Source organism: Gossypium hirsutum, chromosome A12 (genome assembly GCF_007990345.1).
Source record: "Gossypium hirsutum isolate 1008001.06 chromosome A12, Gossypium_hirsutum_v2.1, whole genome shotgun sequence".
Taxonomy (NCBI): Eukaryota; Viridiplantae; Streptophyta; class Magnoliopsida; order Malvales; family Malvaceae; genus Gossypium; species Gossypium hirsutum.
The window spans coordinates 29,996,185-30,018,476 of NC_053435.1; the positions used below are offsets into that span (position 1 = coordinate 29,996,185).

Sequence of the window (22,292 nt, forward strand, 5' to 3'; positions counted from 1 at the left end):
TTATTTTATTTTTGTTTTGTCTTTGTTTGGGTTTATTTATCTTTATTGAGCTGGACAAAATTGAGCTATTACAATATTAAAAATGGTTATACACATATTAAAATCTTTAAAAATAAAAATTAATATACTCGTTGGATTCATCCTCGATGGTTCAGTCATGTAAATTTCCTTCTCGCCCACCCTTTCGCATTTAAAACACTGAATCAATGACCTCAAGAAGAAGCATAAAATAAGGTGGTCTAATCCCATTCTACGGCAAGTTCGTCTTAGCGTCTAATTCAATTCTAGCTTCTGTATTTCAACAAAACTAGAATGTTGGTCTAACTTTTTTATTGATCACCAGTAGTCCCCGCAAGAACATGAACCATTCACAAAATGGTGGAACCTATTCCGATCCCTCATTACAATTTTACGGCCGGTGATCTTAGAAATCAACTTGGTCACAGCATGGCAATCCGAACACACCCGGAGGTTTTTTACAATCTTGATAGGGGTCCCCGGTTGAGTGCTGATAAGACCATATGCAAGCGCCAGCTTCTCACTGTGAACTTCAAGTGACTGCTCTTTTTGTTCATCCCCTATGTCATGTAGTACAATCTCTGTTTGTGGGGTGTAACCATGAGCTTTGAGCCAACCATTTATTTCCTCTAACATCTCATATATTTCTTTGGTTTTTGGATGTTTCAAATCCCCAGCAAGGAACTCATGAACCCTATTGCGGACTTCAATTGAGCTACAACCAGGCTCCTTCTGCACCCCACTGTCTTTCATCAAGGTCCTTATCCTCGCCACCTCTTCCCAATCGCCTTTCGCAGCATACATGTTGGAAAGAAGAATATAAGTCCCTGAATTAGCAAGATTGTGGCTGACAAGATACTCTGCTATTTTCTCTCCCAATTCAAGATTACCATGTAACCTACATGCCCCAAGCAAAGCTCCCCACAAGATGGGATCGGGCTCTACCTTCATGTTCTTCACAAGCTCATATGCCTCTTCTAATCGACCAGCACGACCAAGAAGGTTTACCATGCATCCATAATGTTCGATCTTGGGTTCGATCTCATACTCCTCTCTCATTGCATTGAAAAAACTCCATCCCTCTTTGACCAAACCAGCGTGACTACATGCACCCAAAACACCAATGAAAGTAATATCAGTAGGGCGCAAACCAATCCTGCACATTTCATGAAACAACTCCAATGCATCTTGGCTGAACCCGTGCAAGGCATACCCTATAATCATCGAATTCCATGCAACAACATCCTTATAATGAATCCTATCGAACACTAATCTCGCATCCTCCAGGCTCCCACATTTGCTATACATGTCAATCAAAGCAGTAGCAACACGAACACTCACTTGAATATCATTATTTTGCATATAGGAATGAAGCCATCTGCCTGACTCTAAAGCTCCAAGCTGACCACAAGCTGATAAAACAGTCAGTATAGTGATTTCATTAGGCCTAGATTTCGCTGCCAACATTTGCCTGAAAAGCACCAAAGCTTCCTTAGGCATTCCATGTTGAGTATACCCATCGATCATCACATTCCAACATACCACATCCTTCTTCACCATTCCATCAAACAGCAACCTTGCCTCCTTAAGCTCCCCGTGTTTCGCGTAACAAGTTAGCATCGTGGTCAAAGAAACTAAACTCTTCTCGGGCATTCTCTCGAACACGAGACGGGCGGACCCAACGTCACCCCCTCTCGCGTAAACATCGACTAGACCTGTCTTTACATACAAATCTGAATCAAACCCAAGTTTGATAACTTGAGAATGAAGCACTTTTCCATGTTCAAGAGAACAAGATTTCAATATGGAAGAGAAAGTGAACTCGTTAGGCTGCACACCTTCAAATAACATTTGCGTATAGATAAATAAAGCTTCTTGGGAGAGACCATGGAGGGCGTGGGCGTTAATGATAGAAGTGTAGAAAAAGATGTTGGGGTTGAGAGTTCGATTGAAGAGAGCAAGTGAATAGTCGAGACGGCCTCGAGAAGAGTAAGAGCGTTGAAGCTTGAAATTTAGGATGGGGTGTTGATGAAGGCCGTGGCGGAGAAGAGCTGCGTGGATTTGGAGCAAGTGATGGATGGAGCTGGATTTATCTAAAAGAAGAGCTAGCTTGTCTGGTGATGGTGGAAAGTTGGTGACGGCGGCGAATGAGAGAGTGCTACGGTTTATGGAGAGTGCTGGCGGTGGAGGAGAAGTGAAAAGCAGGGCTGAGGACATGCTTGAATGAAGCAAAGTCTCAACAATTCAGGCACTCACAAGCTTTTGATAAGCATTTTGATTTACAGAGTATACTCATAGATTTGCTTGCTTTGTACTTTTACCTTATCCAACATAGATTTTAAACAAACTTGAGTCGAGTGGAACAGAAGTACCTAACAAGTTCAGATTATGTTTGCATCTAATTTTATATTTTAATTTGAAATTTTAATCTTACGATTTCAAATTATCGAATACATAACATTTGATTATTTGAAGACTGAACGGATAACAAGCAAAAGATAATTATTTGGATCCTATTTTTTTTTTAAATTTTTTAATTTTATAAACACAATTTAAGAATATATGACCAAATCATAATCCATACCAAATAATTGGTAGTTGTACAACTCAGACTCCAGATCTTTGAGTCCCCATATTTGAGACTACATTATCAACATCACATAAGGTGGCCCAAAGAAGAAGACCACAAAGTTAAGAAGGCCCACGCTGGAATGTTGGAGAGAAATCCCCTATTTCAATGCTCAACAAAGAATCTCGTGCACCCTAAGCTTCCAACACGAAATTGACACCTACCACCTATTAAGCCCTTAATAAGAGCGTAACATTTGGCTCTCTAGTTGTCACCAATCAACTTATAAATGGCAAGCACCTTCACCATTTATAACCATCTCGTAAGTCCCCAAATCATATGGTTTATCTCTTTTCTTTCTTCAATATGTTTAACTTGAGCATCAAGGTGTGAGATGAAAGTTTTACAATTCCCTTCTTGCAAGTTCAAGAAAGCAATCCGAAGAGTTCGTAAGCCCTTATAATTGCTAGCAAATTATGGGAAAAGCCTTCAATTGCACCAATATCTCACAGGAAACATTAGCCATGAGTCCTTCGCATCGTAGGAGTCTCAGATGTCTACAAGCTATTTGGAAATTCAAGAATTGTTGAAAAAATCTGGTTAAAAAAACAATTTATATTTATAGTGAAAGTTTAAAAATTTTCAAAATCGACTTGATTTGTGATTTTTATAGTAATAAACTTTTATTAAAAAATAATTGTGTTTTGTGCAAGATGGATTCAAGTCGATCCTGACTTTCAACTGATGACATTCTCTACTATTCTTGTACTACAAAATCCGTCGAGTGTGGGCTCAAGTAATACGAACCAAACATAGAATATGAAAAAATCAAACACAGAATATGAAACTTACTTTCAATATGAAAGTAATTCTCTCAATAAAAAATCAATAAATATCGTAATTTCCAAAAATTAAAATTTATTCTAAGTAAATAAATTACTATTATTATAACACCTTATACCTCACCCGATCGAAGAATCCGGATACAAAGTATCATATCTTACTAATTGGACTATGAAAACAACTAAGCATTTAAAATCATACTTATTTTCAAAAATTGTCAAAAACATTTTTACCAAATTTTTAAGTAACTGGGCTTTTTTAAATACTTTTTTATTTTTAAAATTTTTTAATGATTTATTTAATTAAACTATATGGATCAATTGAACTAGTAGAATTAATAGCCTGATTGGTTCGATTATCGATCTAATTCTAAAAATCTTGGTCAGAATATTTTATATTAATATACTAATATTTGCAATTATTGGATAACGAAATTTTAGTTGATAGTTTCTAACTGTACCAAAAATACCTTATATCATACATGTGACGGCCCAAAGTTGACCCTAGTCGGAAAGTGGTTTCGGGACCACAAAAACCGAGTCGTAAAAATAATTAACCGTCATATTTGATGCTTATTATATGTATATATGCATGTGTGAAAATTTCATGTTTGAATTTTGTTAATTGTAAGTGAATTTTATTAAATAGGACTTATATGAGAAAATTTAGAAATGTGCTAGACAAAGGTAAAAGTGATCTAATAGTGCATGATGTCAAAAAAAATGTACTTGCATGTCAAATTAGCCAAATTTTAGATAGTGGCCGGCCATGTTATGGATTAAAGAATATTATAACTATTTTATGCTAATAGTTTATGTTACAAAATGAAATAATGAATGAGGTTAATAAAATACAAGTTAGTGGGAGGAGAAACCAAAGTTAGCCTATGTTTTCTCCTCCATTGCCGTAACTAGAGAAAGAAGAGGAAGAAAAGTCTTTGGGGAAGAAAATTCGGCTAAGGTGGATACCTAAAGTAAGGTAAGTTCAATGTCATTCTTGGAAAACTTATGCACCATTTGGATGATTAGTTTAACTTCTACCTATTTTATGGTTTGAAGATAGGTTTTGTATGAGTTAAGTTTCGGTTAAGGTGGATTGTTTTGATGTCATTAGCATGCTAAGTGTGAAGCTTTGTAATGATACATGTGATGGTGGATTGATTAATTGGGTTTTATAAGGAAATTATGCCATAGCCGAATGTGTCTTGAAGAAGATGTCATATGTGCTTATTATAAGTATATGTATATTCGGCTAATGAGTTTGAATTGAAGTTTCGATAGGTTGTGGGTTGAGTGGCCGAGTGAACTATAGGCTTTGCAAGGATGGAATTTACTTATAAGTTGTGTGTGTATGGCTTTATTTGTTAATGACATTTAACATTATTTTTCATTTATATATATTTGTGCATTCGTTTTTTTGGGAGATATGGTAAGGGATAGATTGATGTTCTAACGGTTTAATGGAGTTTGAACTAGTAAATACTTAATTGTTGGTATTTATATGTGAAAGAGATGAACTTGAACTTATTAAGTTGCATGAATAAATCTTTTGTTTATCTTAGGGTTAAATTAAAGAAAATGCCATTGGGTGCTTGAATAAAATAATTAGAGATTATTTTATATATATAAATCAAAAGGTTCGGCTTTGTAAATGAATTTAAGAGTTTAAATCTTGAATAATGTTATGCATAGGTTTCGGCCATGAATCCTTGTGTTATAACACTTGCTTAATAATGAAAGAACATAAGCTTAAAGCTTGAGTAACACTCGGCTTTAGTGTAAGTTAAAATTTGTTAGAAAAAAATTTCCAAGTTAGTAGATTATGTGTTAAGTGAGGGATTTAGATTGTATATATATGTATACATATTTATATTGAATTATTAAGGCTATGATAGCCAATTGAGGGTTTCGGCCAAAATATTAAAATAAATTGGTGTGAATGTTTGAGTGATGAATTTGACTCTTGTGTCGATTTGGGACGATATGTGTATTTATATGAAACTAAATGATGTTAAATAAATTCGATTATGCATGGTATTAAGCTAGAATTATGTTCGTTGGAACATGAGTAGAGCATATGTATGATGTTTAATATCTAGTTAATAACATCATTTGTACTTAATTGTATGGTATACATGTATTAAATCGAATAGCTAAATTGATAAGTTATTTAATAAAATATATGTGTGTGAAAGTCGGATCAATATATATATATTATTCTGAAAGTAATACTTGAATAGTCGATTAATGACTATTTTAAATTTTGTTGAACTTAAGCTCAAGAGCAAAGGGGAACTAGATCCGATAAAGGGAAGGAAAAAGTAATTGAATAGCCGTTGAAGTCGTTCGACGACATTTGAGGTAAGTCTTCGAGTAATGACCCTACTTGAATTATATTGAAATGAATAGTCATACTATGACGGATTGTCGAATGTGCTTAGAGACTATCTTATAAAGCCAATTGAAATCATGCTCTTTGTGTGTGGCTACTGAGCCGAAAATTGAAAGGTTTAATAAATGTTTTGTGTTTGAGCCTTAGTAACGAAGAAATGATATGGATGTGTTATGATTATTGATATATGTGTGCATGAGCATTGGATTATATCCGGGCTAAGACCCGAAGGCAATTATGCGAGATGATATATCCGGGCTAAGACCCGAAGGCAATTATGCGAGTTGATATATCCGGGCTAAGACCCGAAGGCAATTATGCGAGTTGATATAACCGGGCTGTGACCCGAAGGCAATTATGCGAGATGATATATCCGGGCTAAGACCCGAAGGCAATTATGCGAGTTGATATGTCCGGGTTAAGACCCGAAGGCAAATGTGTTTGCGGCTGTATTCGGTTAAATACCGAAGAAACTTGGGTTTGAATGTGAGCGTTTTGTGCTGTAACTAATTTAATAATTATGTTTGACCAACCCGAATGATAAGGTATGTTTGCATGTGCATTGGAAAAGTCGGTTCGTTTTAAATAGTATTCGTGCGATCGGCTAACGAATTTTCGGCTTTTAGAAAGGTTGATACCTTGTGTATCTATGTTGATGAAGTGTGAAGTAAGTATGATTATGAGAATGTGTGTTAATAAAGTGATTTAGTTAGCTATGTGAATGTAATACTGTAGTCAAAGCCGATTTCATTACTTGAGACTTACTAAGCTTAAAATGCTTACCCGGTTGCTTTGGCTCTCTGTTTTATAGATTTTGTTCGTTAGCTATCGGATTCGGGATCAGCGAAGTCGAAGTCATCTACACTATCAAGCTCTTTTGGTACTCTTTTAGTTGAACTCTGGATATGGCATGTATAGGACTACCCCCTGTTGTTTAAGTTCTTTTGTGATGTATGTGTGTAAAGCCATGCGAAAATGGCTTGTAAAAGTGGAGTATGGCATTAGACCATTTGTGTTTATGTATGTATATATATGGTTTCACGATGTGACTATGGTTTGAAATGGAAGTGTTGGGCTAATGATCAGCCATTGGAATGGCTAAATATGATCACATGTGGACCTATGTATGGCAAAACCCTAGTTGGTCCATGGTAACCACAAAATAGGTAAAGTTTATCTTGAAAACAGATTTTGACAGCAACAGTGGTGTAGAATTGAAAAATCACATAAATTCGTAGGAGTGGAATTAAATAGTGAATAAATTATGTAATCGAACCTTGATGAATCTACTTTCATATGGAAGTAACGAAACAATTATAGGAACAGTACAGAAAGAGATATTCGGGTTCTTGTGGAACAGGGCCAGAACAGTTTCTGGATTCACTGTTCCGCCTTTGGAAATTCACTATAAATTGACCAGAGATAATTAGGGGTCATACCATATATGTATGGATTCCTCTCTGAGTCTAGTTTCCATAGAAACAAACGGCATTAGTATTGAAGCTCTGTGCAGAGAGATATCCCAGTCGTAATGGGAAAAGGTCAGTGTAGTCGACCCCTGTAACATGGGAGACTTTGACTAATAAACTGTACTAATTGGCCCGACCAAAAATTCTAGAAAAAAATACATAGGTGGGGACATGAGTCTAGTTTCAGGGAAAAATCACAAAACTAATTTTCGAGTTGTGAAACTCAAGATATGATTTTGAAGCGACTAGTACTCAGACTGGGCAGTGTCAGGAAAATTTTTTTTAAAAAAAAAAAAAAAAGTCTGTCAGCACCTCGTATTCGACTCCGGTGACGGTCTCGGGTTCGGGGTGTTACAATACAATAGTTAGCATACAATTTTCAACTTAATAAATCCAAACTACCTTATATCATTCTTAGCATACAATTTTCAACTTAATAAATCCAAACTACTGGACTATACTTAGAAAATTAGAGATAAAAAATTTACAAAAATAATTTATTGAAAAAAATGAAAGGGTCCCGCAATTATTGTTTTATTTGCATAGGATTGAGAATATTTTATTCAACATGAAAATGATCCTAATAATTTGATGACTATTCTCATTATCTAAATATTGGTCTAATGTCATGTGTTCATTATGCTTTTAAGGATTTAAATAACTTTTTTTTATAATCTCTAATTTTTCTAATTTTTAATAATATTATAATTTATTAGCTTTTTTATTATTTATAAGTTTTTATAATATTTCAATATTTTAAATATGCTTTATTAATTTTATAATTTTTTATAATTTTTATAAATTTTTAGGTAAACTATCAAAATAGTCACTTTTGTTTACCTCATGTTATATTTAGTCACTTTTGTTTACTTTAGGTTATATTTAGTCACTTATGTTTGAAATGTTATGTTTTAGTCACTTATGTTATTGCGTTGTAACATTTTAGTCACTGAGCCGTTAATTTTCGTTAACGATGTAACAGTAAGCTGACGTGGCATGTTAAATTATCATTTCAAATAAAAATTTTAGGTTAACTTATGCAATCGGTCCCCATATTTTTTCGTTTTGAGCAATTTAATTTTTTTCTTTTATTTTTTTAACTTTCTTTTTTTTTCCATTCTCTTCTGCTTCTTCCTTTGTTTTTCTCCCTTTTCCATTTCTTTTAACGTAGTTTTTCTATATTTTCTATTTATTAAAACTAGTCCTTATATTTTTATTTTTTTTAACAATTTAATTTTTTCGAGTAAGGTAAGCTTGTGGACTAGTTTTAACAAATGAAAAATATAGAAAAACTACGTTAAAATAAATGAAAAAAATGAGGGAAACAGAAGGAGAAGCAGAAGAGAATGAGAAATTAAAAAGAAAAAAAGAAAAGTTAAAAGAACATAAAAGAAAAAAAACTAAATTGCTCAAAATGAGAAAATATAAGAATCAATTGTAGAATTTCACCTAAAATTTTCATTTAAAATGATGATTTAACCTGCTACCTTAGCTTACTGTTACTCTGTTAATGGCTTAGTAACTAAAATGTTATAACATGATAACGTAAGTGACTAAAATGTAACCTTAGGCAAACAAAAGTGACTATTTTGATAGTTTACTCTAATTTTTTTTATAATTTTTATGATTTTTAATATTTTTTATGAACAAATATAAGATTAAATTATAAATTAACACGTGTAACTATTTTATTGGCCTGTCAATTAATTTTAATGGTAACATAGTCAAATATAAAAACTAAAGCTCAATTGGTTGTAAATTTAGTGGATTTAAAAAAATTATATTTAAATCGAAAAAGCTCATAGAGTAAGCACAGTCATGACATGAAATCGAGTTGAATTTAACATAAAAGAAATTTGTTAAAATATGCTCAAAGTTGTTATATTCTTCGTATATTTATGATTTAGTCCTCATATTTTTATTTTTAAAATTTTAGTTTCTCTATTTTTAAGATTTAAAATTATAGGTTCAATTATTAATATTATTAATTCTTATGTTAAATTTAAATTCATTACAAATTTTTTAAATGATTACAAGTGAGTAAATTTTTTATTTCAAGATATTACATTAATGAATTTAATAGAATAATTTTGACGTATTTCATGATAAATAGATTAAAACTCAAATGTAAGATTGGATTTAAAATTGAACCTTTCTACTTTAAAGAAATTTGATAATTTTTATGCTGAAGTTTAAATTCAATCATTTTTGTTTGAGGTTAAAATCAAGTTGGAATTAATTTTATAATATTGAATAACAACAAAGTAAAATAAAAAATAATTGATTAAATTTATAAATGATTGGTCAGCATATTAAATTCAATTCTATAAATAATTTAACTCGATAATAATAATGAAGTTAAATTTAACTTTTCAAACTAAACTAAAGTAAATTGCGAGCAAATGCTTGATTTGCTAGCCATTGCATCTATGTAGGTGGCAAATTGTCAAAAATAACATAAAACTTTCACGTTATTTTAGAATAATAAATCAATTTTTTTCTAAATTTTTAACTTTTTTTGAAAAAATTTAAATTTAATTAAAATATTAAAAATTAAAAGTAAAATTCTAATTTATTATTCTCCTATTAAAAAATATAAAAAATATATGGAATCGTAGTTTTATACCCTCTTCCATTCTCTATATGGTATATGGTAAAAAAAAAAAAAAAGCCAAGGCACTAAAGCCGAAAAAGAAAAGGCCACGAACAATGGTGGGAAGGAACGTTAGTTGTCCTTTTCCTTTTAGTTTTGTTCAAGCCAAGTCCAAAAGCCAAAAGCACCATCCACTAGACGCTGCCTACACCCCAACATGCAACCGGAAGAAAATAAGGTTCCGTTACTATCCGATCAAGACTCGGACGAGGATGTAGCCTACGACTCCGGTTAAAAGGTCCACATCGTTGGAATCAACGAACCGGACGATGAAGCTTCACTGGGTGTCGTCCCACCTTTTTCCTGGAAAAAGCTTTGGCTTTTCGCCGGAGCCGGTTTTTTAATCTCAATAGCGTTTTTGGACCCTGGGAATTTAGAAGGCGATCTCCAAACCGGAGCTATAGCCTGTTACTCTTTACTGTGGCTGTTGATGTGGGCTACGGCTATGGGGTTGTTGGTTCAGTTGTTGGCTGCAAGGCTTGGTGTGGCGACAGGGAAACACTTGGCTGAGCTTTGTAGCGAAGAGTACCCGACTTGGGCTAGGAGGGTTTTGTGGGTGATGGCGGAGCTGATATACAGGAAGTCATTGAAAGTGCTATTGCTATTAAGATTTTGAGTAATGGTGCTTTGCCTTTGTGGGCTGGAGTTCTTATTACAGCTAGTGATTGGTTAGTGTTCTTGTTGATATTTTGAGTTATTATTATTGTAGTTAGAAGTATTTGTGTGCATTAAAGGTTGCTTCTTTATGATATATGATGTCTGAATTTTCAAGGTTTTCGGTTTATTTTGTATGCTCACCTGGTTCTTCGTTTTCTTTGCCTTGGTACAGTTTTATCTTCTTGTTTCTTGAAAACTATGGAGTGAGGAAGCTGGAAGCATTTTTTGCTGTCCTTATTGCAACAATGGCCGTCTCATTTGCTTGGATGTTCGGTGAAACAAAACCAAGTGGCACCGAGCTTCTTCACGGTGACAAACTCGGCTCCATTGTAGCAAATTCCATGCTTCATATATCTCAATAAATTTCATTTAGTATTGCAGTTCATTGATGCTCAAATGGTTTCATATTTTCACATGTGTTTTGGTTCCAAAACTCAGCTCCAAAACCATCAAGCAGGCTGTGGGAGTTGTGGGCTGTATTATTATGCCTCACAATGTATTCTTGCACTCTGCTTTAGTGCAATCACGCGAAATCGATCGTAACAAGAAAGGCCAGGTGCAAGAAGCTCTCAATTATTACTCGATCGAGTCGACTGCTGCACTTATAATTTAATTTATAATCAACCTGTTTGTTACCACTGTCTTTGCTAAAGCATTTTGCAGGCCAGTATCTTGAAGAAAAATATGGAGGCGGGTTACTCCCCATTTTGTATTTTTGGGCTATTGGGTTGTTAGCAGCTGGACAAAGTAGCACTATTACAGGCACTTATGCAGGGCAGTTTATCATGGGAGGCTTCTTGAAGCTGAAGTTGAAAAAATGGGTAAGAGCTTTGATCACAAGGAGTTGTGCAATTATTCCTACTATTATAGTTGCTCTTGTTTTCGATTCGTCTGAAGCAGCCCTCGATACATTGAACAAATGGCTTAATGTGCTTCAGTCAATTCAGATCCCTTTTGCTCTTATCCCACTTCTTTGTCTAGTATCCAAGGAACAAATCATGGTGCCTTCAGAATTGGCCATGTACTCAAGGTATGCTGCTAATCGCCTTGTGTTGCGACTTGTTAATACATTAACCCGTCTCTCCTGCCACTGACTGGCATGAGCTATATAAAATGCGAAATTGGTTCATTGAAAACGATGTAGCGACCCTGATAGCAGTTAGAACTTCTTACATTCCATCTTTTAGCAGGGGACAATGTACAACTTTTGTTGTCTAAAAGCTACCTCTTGAGAGTTCGAGTTTCAGTACATTTTCCATTCATAGACACTGTTATACTGGAATTCCTTGACGCCATTGATATAACCTAGCTCTTTTTCTACACCCAGTCATGAACTAAATGCTTGTACCGTTCCATCACGCAAACTATCGACTCATGCTATTTTATAAGTTCCACTTATTTGGTGATCAACATCTTCATACATGCTTCAGTTCATCAATATTTTCCCTATTAAGCATAGGAAAGGAAATGTCAGTGAGTGATGATTGCCTTATCAACACTAAAATAATGTGGTTACTGCATGTAGATCCTGTCAAAGAAGAATTCGCCTTGTTTACGTTTTCCCCTCTCTTCTGCAGACAGTGGCATGGATTGTGGCAGCGCTGGTGATCGTGATCACCGGGTTTCTTTTACTCAATTTCTTCTCCTCCGAAGTGAGTGGCCTAATGTTCACAAGCATAGTGTCTGCCTTTACAGGCGCATATCTTGCATTTTTAGTTTACCTTGTTTCTCGAGGCTTTTCGACGTTTGATACTCCCTAAACCGGCATATCGAATCAAAGAAGTCGATCTTAGACACCCTTGTCAAGGCATGATATCAGAAAGCTCGAAACACCTTACACCTACTACCAAATGCCAATATTGATGAAAGCCTCCTAGTGGGATTACTGTTTGAAACAACAGTGTTGTAAACAATATATTTATCATATCTTGCTGGATATAGAGGATTGGAGTGAGTGAGACTCTAAACAAAAACATTCTTTTCAAACATTTCAAGGAACCAAACACTGTAGTTTTGAAAATCTACCTTAAACTTTGTCCAAGCTGGATAATACGTGAACCAGCTTTTCAACAAAACATGTATTTCAATTTACTGATGCATTTGGTTTTATTTTATTTTATTTTATTATTATTATAGAAATTTCTACTAATATTAGGATTGCTTTTAACAAATTGCTTTTTTTTTTCTTCATATTCTTTTATTCTAAAATATCTATTTATATTGTGACCGCTTTCAAAAGATTGAAACACCAACATTTCGTATTGCTTGTACTTGAATAATCTATTCTAAATAAAATATATATTACTCAGAAAGTAAAATGTTAAAATTTTGAATTTTTTCATAGTTTTTACAAATGGTTTAATAATGATTAAAATTTTTTCATTAGCATTTTATTTGAATTATTAAAATAATTTCTATGTTAATTATTATTTTGTATAATGATGTTTTGTATTGATTACATCTTGTATATTGAATACGGTAAAATTGATTTAATTAAAATTTAAATATTTTTAAAATTTTTTAATATTTAAAGTATTAAATAAGTTAAAATATTTTAAGTATAATGATTTTTTTGACCCTTCAATTTTTAAAAAATAAATATTTAACCCCATATAATTTTTCGCCTCTTTTAACTTTTAAATTTATATTTCTTGTCAAATTATCCAAAATAAATAAAAAGTTAACATTGCGACGTGTCATTCACATGGTAATCTATATGTATGTCACGTAAATAAAGTTAAAAAACATTTAGCTTTTTCTTCTATTTTGAGGAAATTTAATAAAAAAGACAAAAAATTAAATAAATTGTTAAAATAAATTTTTTTATAAAATTAGAGAGTCAAGTCATTATGCCTATATTTTAATAGATTTCATTTAGATGGATGATCAGATTGATTCCAATAAAACTAAAATCAGCCGCGATGATAAGATTAATAATTATAGCAATTAGATTAAAATTAGTGATGAATAAAATGCGTAAAATTTATATATACGGGTATTTTTAATGAAATTTTTTTATTTTATCCGATAAAAATGATGTAAGGATATTTAGTTATTTATTACATGAAGTAGGATTACTACTTTTGGCCAATCATAAAAGTATAAAAGAAAATAAATTCTAAAATTCCAGTCAAAATACCCATAAAGAAATTCCAAAACGACGAGAATCTGCCAATCTCCAACTAAGCAACGCCAGCAAAACGATTAAATAAATTAAAAAAAGTAACTAATTCCCAAAAATTAAAAAAAAAAGAGCTTGAAAAAGGAAAAAGAATGGCCTAAAGACCCAGCAACAGGATAGCGAAATCTGGGACTTAATTATTTTTTCTTTTTGGAAAGATTAGTGATATCAATAAACAAGAAGGAAAAAAAAACCCAAAATTCAAAGCTGCATTAAGGTATTTTTTCTTTGGCTTTGGAAATCTCTCTTTATATTGTTGAGTTCAATTATCTTTTTGGTTTTTGTATATGCATTTGTGTTGTTGTTTACTTATTTGGAGTTGGGTATTTTTTTGAAATAATAGGTAAACCCATTTGATCTAATTACTTCCTTTATGATCATATTGTTTCATGGTATGATTTTGAAAGGCTAAGTGGGTGTTTTGGATAAATTATATTTGAAGGACCACTGATGGGGTTTTAGGGTTAATTTTTATTCATTTATTTATGTGCCTTGCTGCTGGGGAAGTGCGAAAAACAGCTTATGTTTGTTCAATGAACAAATTAATTTTTTAATGAGTATGACACTGATATGCAGGAGTGCCAAAATCAGTAAGTTCTAAAACGATTTGATTAGGTTGTGACTTTACTATTCTGTTATTGGGAAGTTGGAAAGCAAGTAAATTATAAACTAAGAAATATAAATGATATTAGAAACCATTTCTGATAGGTTTTGGAAGTAATGGTTTAGGTAAATTTGTAGCTTCATTACAGCGCGCTTGTTTTCATCTAGTAGCATGTGGAACTTGACCATGGTTCCCACGACATTTTATGTTTGTTTTTGTAATTCTTGTTGAGACCTTTATGTCCTTGATTTGAAGCATCAACTGATTGATTTGTATAGGATGGCTCTTTATCCCAGTAGTCTTATCCGGTTATTTTGTTCTAATAGTGTCTTTTTTCTATTCTAAAAGGTGTGTCTGATGTGCAGTAGGCGAAATATATCCAAATAACTAATTGTTGATTTCCTAGAAATTAGGGCAGTAGTGAAGAGGGACTGCAGGTAGTACAGAAGCTTACAAAGTATTGGAGTTAAGGCAAATTCATTTTATCTAATCTTTAGAGAAGGGTTTGGCTTGTTTTTAGTCAAGTAACTCTCTTTGGTAGTGGGTGAGTGGGGATTGTGTTATGTTTAATGTGGAGAGGTCGCTGCTCTTGATTATTTCTTTTAGGTTTGCGTTTGTTACATTTCATGGATGCTAGGAAAATTATCAGCATAATGAACTTTTTAAGGAAACTTTGCTGTAATTGCTGTGAGTGTTTTGGAGGTAAATATTATATTTGATGGTTTAAATATTTTTTTTTATTTTGTTCGTGCTCTTAATATTTTAAGTTTCAATCAAGCTTGATCTAAAATTTTGATTCTACAGTGGGATTACTAGTTGGCAAAAGTGAGATTTCAAGAACCTGTCTGGTTCTTGTTATCAAGATAGTGTGCTACATGGGCTATGGTGCTGATGTTCAAAAGGGTTTTCTTGAGTTTTATGGAATAATATGGTTTCCAAAGTATTCGTCATCCATTATTGAGAAAGGATTTTGCTGTTAGAATTTATGAAACACGGTATGTACTATGTCCTTGTTGTATGTGTCTTTCAGGCTTCACTTTTTTTGCCCTCCAAACTTCTGCAAATGAGTTCATGCATTTTGTCCTGTATCAGTTCGGTTATGAAAAAACTGTTATGTTGGCAGCATAAGCTCTAGTTCATTGATATTTTGCTTTAGGTTAAATTGAATTCCGAGAAAGGAATTATGTTGTTAAACTAAAGTAATTAGGCCCAAAGTTTTCTCCCTGTTGTTTCACGACAAAGATACTTGCATCTTTTGTTTGCTTATTATTATTCTTAAAGTTTTTCTCCTTCTACTCTTTCTTACGCGCGATCTTTCTGACTTTTTTTGTTACCCAGATCATATGGAGATTTCTTTGTTAAAAGCACTTCTGGGTAACATTTCCTCATTTTTAAATTTGTCATCTTTTGAGAACATTAACTCAGAACCAGTTCAGAAGTTTTACCAGAGAGCAGAAGAGATACTACAGTTGTTGAAGCCAATTCTTAGCGCAATCATTGATTCAGAAATTACTTCTGATGAAGTGCTTAGTAAGGCATTTGAAGGATTGAGTCTCTCTATAGAAGAATTGAGAGAGCAATTCGAGAGCTGGCAACCCCTTTTGAGTAAAGTTTACTTTGTAAGTTACTAGTTACTTGAGTTCACATCTTCACTTAGCAATTTTAGTCCACTTATGACTGGAAAAGAAGTACCTAAGTTAAACATCTAGGCATTGGCATTCACCTGATATTGTGAAGCTTTGATCAATTACCCGTCTGAACATTAATATTTTCACATGAGATGCATGTTGTAGATTATTGCTGTCATTTTACAGTTAATTCTTGTGGATGTTTTCTGCCACTATGGTCTATGAACACATTTTCTTCTAATTTCTTATGGTTATTAGAACATCATCATGTTTGTCCTAAGAGATTGTTGGAATATATGGCTTTTGGAATAAGTTTAGCCCCTAAGTGCTGATTCTTGAATGTTCGCTCATATTTAGGTAGAAAGTTGCTATATATGGGTGCCCTTTTAGGAAATAATGTTATAGAAGAATATAATTTTCTTTTAAGGTACTATCAGTCAATTAGTGTTGTCCTTTAGTTAAATGCACTTGGATAACTATCTTCTCTTTCACTTGACCTTTAGGTTCTGCAAGTTGAGTCATTAATTTCGAAGATTCGGAATTTTAGCCTTGATGTATTCCAGTTCTTGAAGTCTTCCCATCAGCATCTGCCTGATGAATTGAATTCAGCATCTCTTGAGGTAATTTAAAACCCAAGTTAATTGAAGCTTTTACTTTTATTTGAAGATTGTACTCTTCATCTTGTATTTAAGTTTTATAAATACAGCATAATTATTGTATTCTCACAATGATTACCAAAAAACTGTCATGTATTGGAGCGTGAATGGCATCTAAGTATACAGTTGTGAGATGTGAAAAAATATGCAGCTTTCATTTTGATTTAATTTCTGAGTTCAAAGAATGCTAAAGGGGATTCCACATTTCAGGATGTTTAACTATTGGCAATTGATTGCAGCACTGCTTGCAGAAAATTAAGCTTGTAGCATATGAGCAAGCATCATCTGTCATCAGGGAAGCCATACGGGATCAAGTGGATAGTGTTGGACCATCCTTGGACATAATAGTGAAAATTGCAGAGAACTTGAGTTTGAGGTCAAACCAGGAGATTCTGATAGAGGCCGTGGCCCTTGAAAAGTTGAAGGAGAATGCTGAACAAGCTGAAAAAACTGCAGAAGCTGAGTTTATTGATCAAATTATTGCTCTTGTAAATCGCATGCATGATCGTCTTGTATTAATGAAACAATCTGAGACCTGTAGCCCAGTTCCAATACCTGCTGATTTCTGCTGCCCCCTTTCCCTAGAGCTAATGACTGATCCAGTGATTGTGGCATCTGGCCAAACCTATGAGCGGGCTTTCATCAAGAACTGGATTAGTCTTGGGTTCACTGTGTGCCCCAAGACACGGCAAACTTTGGCTCATACCACTCTTATACCTAATTACACAGTAAAGGCACTAATTGCAAATTGGTGCGAGTCAAACAATGTGAAGTTGCCTAATCCCACGAAGTCCATCAATTTAGACCAATCCCACCCCCTTCTTGTGCACGCAGAGTCTGGCTTGCCAAGGGATTCAAATAGTTTTCCTCCCCCTAGAATCAGCCAACCATTGTCACCTGAGTCACGGTCTAGAGGTCAAGCTGGTAAGAACCTAGTCACATCCAGTGGACTTCATCACAAGGGAACCTCCCCACTACATCCTCGTTCTACCTCAGAAAGTTCCTTGCCAGCTATAGCTGGAAATGGAGGGGGTTTGGATGTTGCAAGAATATCACTAAAGAGTGTGGAAGACAGGTCAAAGTTGGAACGAAGGTATAGCGATTCTGTTGGTGAACCCCCTGTGTCACCTTCTAACAATATTGGTCAGTCATCTCAGAACCGCACAAGATCTGTCTCAGCCTCTAGTGCACTTCCTAATCCAGATTCTCCTCTAGGAGCTGTTGGAGATGCCAATGAGACTTCTGATGGTTCAACTCATCTCGCAGCCTACAATAGTGATGCTTCTGGAGAGGTGAAATCTGATGCACAGCCTACAGTTAGCTCAGCCATTCCACAAAGAGAACCTCAGTTTCCTCCTCGGTTGATGGATACACGATCACGAAGCCAAACAATCTGGCGCCGGCCATCGGAAAGATTCATTCCAAGAATAGTTTCTTCTCCTGGTGTTGAGAACAGGGCTGACCTTTCTGGCATTGAAGCCCAGGTGAAGAAGTTAGTGGAGGACTTGAAGTGCACTTCAGTTGATACTCAAAGAGAGGCCACAGCTCAACTCAGGTTACTTGCTAAGCACAATATGGATAATCGGATTATAATAGCAAACAGTGGGGCCATTGTCTTGTTAGTTGATTTGCTTCATTCACCGGATACGAAGACTCAGGAAAATGCTGTTACAGCACTTCTTAACTTGTCAATTAATGATAACAACAAAACAGCAATCGCTGATGCCGATGCAATTGAGCCTCTGATTCATGTCCTTGAGACAGGAAGCCCTGAAGCTAAAGAAAACTCAGCTGCCACTCTCTTCAGCCTTTCAGTCATTGAGGATAACAAAGTCAAGATTGGAAGGTCTGGGGCAATCAAGCCTCTTGTTGATTTACTGGGGAATGGTACTCCTAGGGGAAAGAAAGATGCAGCTACCGCTTTGTTTAATCTGTCAATATTTCATGAAAACAAGGCTCGAATTGTGCAAGCCGGTGCTGTAAGACACCTTGTGGACTTGATGGACCCAGCAGCTGGAATGGTTGATAAGGCAGTTGCTGTTTTGGCTAATCTTGCTACAATTCCTGAAGGGAGGAATGCTATTGGGCAGGAGGGTGGGATTCCTGTGCTGGTCGAGGTTGTTGAGTTGGGCTCAGCGAGAGGAAAGGAAAATGCTGCTGCTGCCCTTTTACAACTCTGCACAACCAGTGGTAGATTTTGCAATATGGTTCTCCAAGAAGGAGCTGTTCCACCACTAGTGGCATTGTCCCAGACCGGCACCCCAAGAGGTAAAGAGAAGGTAATAGTTATGCTGTTCTTTTTCTTTTATTTCTCACTAAACCTTTCTTCTTTACCGTTATTTAAGCATGAGTTGATCGCAGGCACAGGCACTTCTGAGCTACTTCAGGAACCAACGACATGGTAGTGCTGGAAGAGGCTGAAAGTAGGCATTGGGTCTAAATACAGTTTGTATACATTTGATGCTTCAAATAATGCATTTTGAAGGTTTGCTGCTTGGGCTTACATTTTATACAGGGTTTTGTTGTAGAGAAAAAGAGAAATTTTATTTGTAGAGTCCTCTTGTGAAGTGCTTCTGATACGTGGCAATTGTGAAATGTAAGAAGTTTCCTACATGTGAGTCCGTCTGGTGTTTGCAGCCGGGGGAGAAGACGATAGGAACCAATGAATAACGTCTGTCCTGGTTTATCCCATGTGCCTAATTATTTTTCGCTCGAAACTGTTCTTTCAGATTAAACTAAATAATCAGATTGATTTGTAAGATATGCATTTGCTGCCATTTTAAGCTTTTCTGTACTTTCATTGGAACATTGTCTAACCAAACAACTCGTTTCAGTTTTGTTACTTTGACAATGTTTAACCTGCACAAACGATCTTGAGATTCATTAGCATTGGTATTAGTAAAATAAATTGTGATTTTATTATATAATCGAAAAATTAAAGACAGAAAATGGGTAAATGAAGGGGAAAAAACAAGAATAGTGGAAATTACAGAGGAAAAAAAAAAAAACTAGAGTTTCCGCCTCTCAGTACACCAGCCAAAGAATTACAACGCAAAATGTGGAATGTGATCAAAACCAATCTAGAAGCTCAAAGCAATGGCTGCCCATCCCAACGCCAACCCTCCAATTATCTTCTTCATGTTCTTCATTGCCTCTGCTCCACTCTGCATTTGTTTACAATAACTCTTTAAATTTTACAGATAAATATAGTTTTAAGATGAAAAAAAAGATCCGTTGGTCTGTCCTTTTTCAGAAAATTAAATGAACTAGCTCAACGGTGCATCCTTTAGACGCGATTAAACGAAAAACAAGATCTCTCTACATTTATGCAGTGTAAAAGTTCAGATCTGAAAGCGCATTGTTATATGATGTAAGCTACTGAAACGTTAGTAAAGAGAAGAGAATGTACCTCGTCGGCAGCGACAGATGGACCGGGAGAGGAAGCATCGAGGCTCGGTCCAGGAGCTCCAGTTGGTGGAGCGGGAGGTCCAAGCATATCAGGTGAAGGAGCCGGAGCATGGTGTTTCTTGGATTTCTTGCTTTTGCTCTTGCTCTTGCTTGGAGCTGGGGCCGGAACCTCAGCAGTAGTTGGTGCCGCAACAGGAGCCGGAGGAGAGGCCGAGCTCTCTGGTGGAGTCGTCGGTGCAGCAACGGGAGGCGATCTGGCTGGAGGAGAGCTCACAGGTACTGGAGCCGGTGGAGAACTCACCGGCGCAGCAGCCGGAGGAGAAGACGGAGCAGATTTAGATGGGGCTGGAACCGCCGCAGACTTCTCCGGAGCCGCAACCGGTGGTGAAGAAGTTGGTGGGGAAGTGGTAGGGGCAGCAGTTGGAGCCGGTGATTTAGGTTTGCTAACAGGGGCAGTAGCGGGAGCAGTAGCAGTAGCAGGAGTAGTCGCGGCCGGCGGAGCTTTAGTAGGTGAGGCTGCCGGAGATTGACCACCGACAGCGGTCACCACAAAACAAATCAAAACAACTGCAAATGCACTTCTACGATCCATTTCTTGAAGACAGAGGGAGAGTGAAGTAGTAACAGAAACTAATGACAAGGAGACAACAGACTCTCAATAAATATATAAATAAATGAGGGAGAGAAAATCAGAAAAAATGATGATTATAAAAAGAAAAGAAGAAAAAGTTAGGAACGTGTTTGGATCAGAAATAGCCGTTGGATGAGAAGCTATTGCGGGGCCCACCGGCATCAAACTATCAAACAAAGACACATTGTAATGTGGCGATCAAGACTCGACACAGTCTGGATTGGGGGCCCACACACGTGGACCATGTAATTTGCTGTTAAATTACCTGATTAGGGTAAACTACACCAAAGGTCATTGAACTATTAATAAATTTACATTTCAGTCATTTAACTTTAAAAAGTTACAAAATAATTATTAAATCATTCAGAAGTTTTTATTTAATTCATTGGACTATTAAATCGCTGTTGTATGACTTTTTTTTATTCACACGGTCTGCACCAATCAAAGGATCTCATTCTCCTTCTCTTCAACAATTTAATTATTTTCATGAAATAACTTTGAATATTATGAATTTACGAATCAAAATCCAAATAGTTTTCTTCTCCGATCTCTTACATTGACCTAGATCTGAGGTATGTTCTTCTACTCGCCTATAGGTACTAATCTATTGTACCAATCGTCGAATCATCACTTGGAGCTCGCTAACCGAACTTTAGAAAAAAATACTTAACAATCCAATGACTTAAATAAATACTTTCGAATAATTCAGTGACCATGTTGTAACTTTTCAAAGTTAAGTCACCTTAGGTGTAGTTTATCCTACTTAATATTATAATAAATGTTTAATTCTATCCCCAACCCCTATACTCTTTGGGGTTTTGAAATTTAGCCTTCCTACTTTTGATTTTAAAATTTTAGTTTCTCTTTGTTTTTATTTAAAAGTTAAATTCCAATTCATGAAAACTTGGTTAAATTTGAATATAGATCATTTTAATATTCGAAGAATTGATCTAAAAATAATAATATATATTTAAATTGAATGGAAATGTTATTAATTAAATTTTAATTTTTAAATTAAGCAGGAGAGATATGGAATTAAAAGGTGATAGATTAAAATTTAAAAGCTGAAAGAGTACAGGGGTTGAAAAAAATTAAACCTACAATAACTAATTGAATGAAGTAGTGAGACAGCTGGAGGTAGGGGATAGTGGGGTATTGCTGGGCAAAGAGACAAACCAATAGGAGGCGGCCACGTAACTGGGTAAAGCTGTTACCGGTGATATTTTGAGATGGGTCATCGACTCACCGGCAAGAAACTGTATCTCTGCAAGCAAAACTTGTCTGGAATAACGTGACGTGTATTATACTTAAACACCCTAACCTTTTCTCTTTTCGTTAAAAATTGTAAAGTGGCTGAGGCCCTTTTTTGTGTTTTTTTTTATCATCTATATATTAGAGTTTTAAAAGAAGTTTTGCAAAATAGTTGTGTAATTATTTCACCTACACCCTTTGGCCTCTCTCGGTATATTATTGAGAGAGTATTTAATTGAATCGAATAAAAAAATTGAGTTAATCGAGTTAACGAGTCTTATTTTATCATTCTAATTCGATTTGAATTTTTTTCAAATTGAATTGAGTAAAATG

The 22,292-nt window shown here is 35.0% G+C and overlaps 3 protein-coding genes and 1 pseudogene across 6 annotated transcripts; 2 read left to right on the plus strand and 2 right to left on the minus strand.

Annotated features, from left to right (window-relative positions):
- Positions 1-225: 225 nt before the first annotated feature.
- LOC107948565 (pentatricopeptide repeat-containing protein ELI1, chloroplastic) lies at positions 226-2,370 on the minus strand. Its single transcript, XM_016883151.2, has one exon. It carries the CDS (start codon positions 2,233-2,235, stop codon positions 337-339), a length of 1,899 nt encoding a protein of 632 aa, XP_016738640.1. The 5' UTR covers positions 2,236-2,370; the 3' UTR covers positions 226-336.
- Positions 2,371-9,959: 7,589 nt separating this feature from the next.
- LOC107948564 (metal transporter Nramp3-like) lies at positions 9,960-12,709 on the plus strand (annotated as a pseudogene).
- A 1,056-nt stretch (positions 12,710-13,765) lies between these two features.
- On the plus strand, positions 13,766-19,430 carry LOC107948562 (U-box domain-containing protein 4). Of its 4 annotated transcripts, none has more exons than XM_016883149.2 (6): positions 13,766-13,998; positions 15,190-15,380; positions 15,724-16,004; positions 16,517-16,633; positions 16,909-18,937; positions 19,031-19,430. In XM_016883149.2, exons 2-6 carry the CDS (start codon positions 15,371-15,373, stop codon positions 19,072-19,074), a joined length of 2,481 nt encoding a protein of 826 aa, XP_016738638.1. In that variant the 5' UTR covers positions 13,766-13,998; positions 15,190-15,370; the 3' UTR covers positions 19,075-19,430. The 4 variants fall into 4 exon arrangements, with proteins under 4 accessions (XP_016738638.1, XP_016738637.1, XP_016738634.1 ...); XM_016883145.2 differs by having other exon boundaries at positions 13,771-13,998; positions 16,909-18,948; XM_016883147.2 differs by lacking the exon at positions 13,766-13,998 and adding an exon at positions 14,034-15,087 and having other exon boundaries at positions 16,909-18,948.
- A 134-nt stretch (positions 19,431-19,564) lies between these two features.
- LOC107948563 (lysine-rich arabinogalactan protein 18) lies at positions 19,565-20,795 on the minus strand. Its single transcript, XM_016883150.2, has 2 exons — positions 20,079-20,795; positions 19,565-19,833 (listed from the first exon to the last, which is right to left on the minus strand). The coding sequence occupies exons 1-2, from the start codon at positions 20,667-20,669 to the stop codon at positions 19,750-19,752; spliced, it is 675 nt and encodes a 224-aa protein (XP_016738639.1). The 5' UTR covers positions 20,670-20,795; the 3' UTR covers positions 19,565-19,749.
- Positions 20,796-22,292: the final 1,497 nt, after the last annotated feature.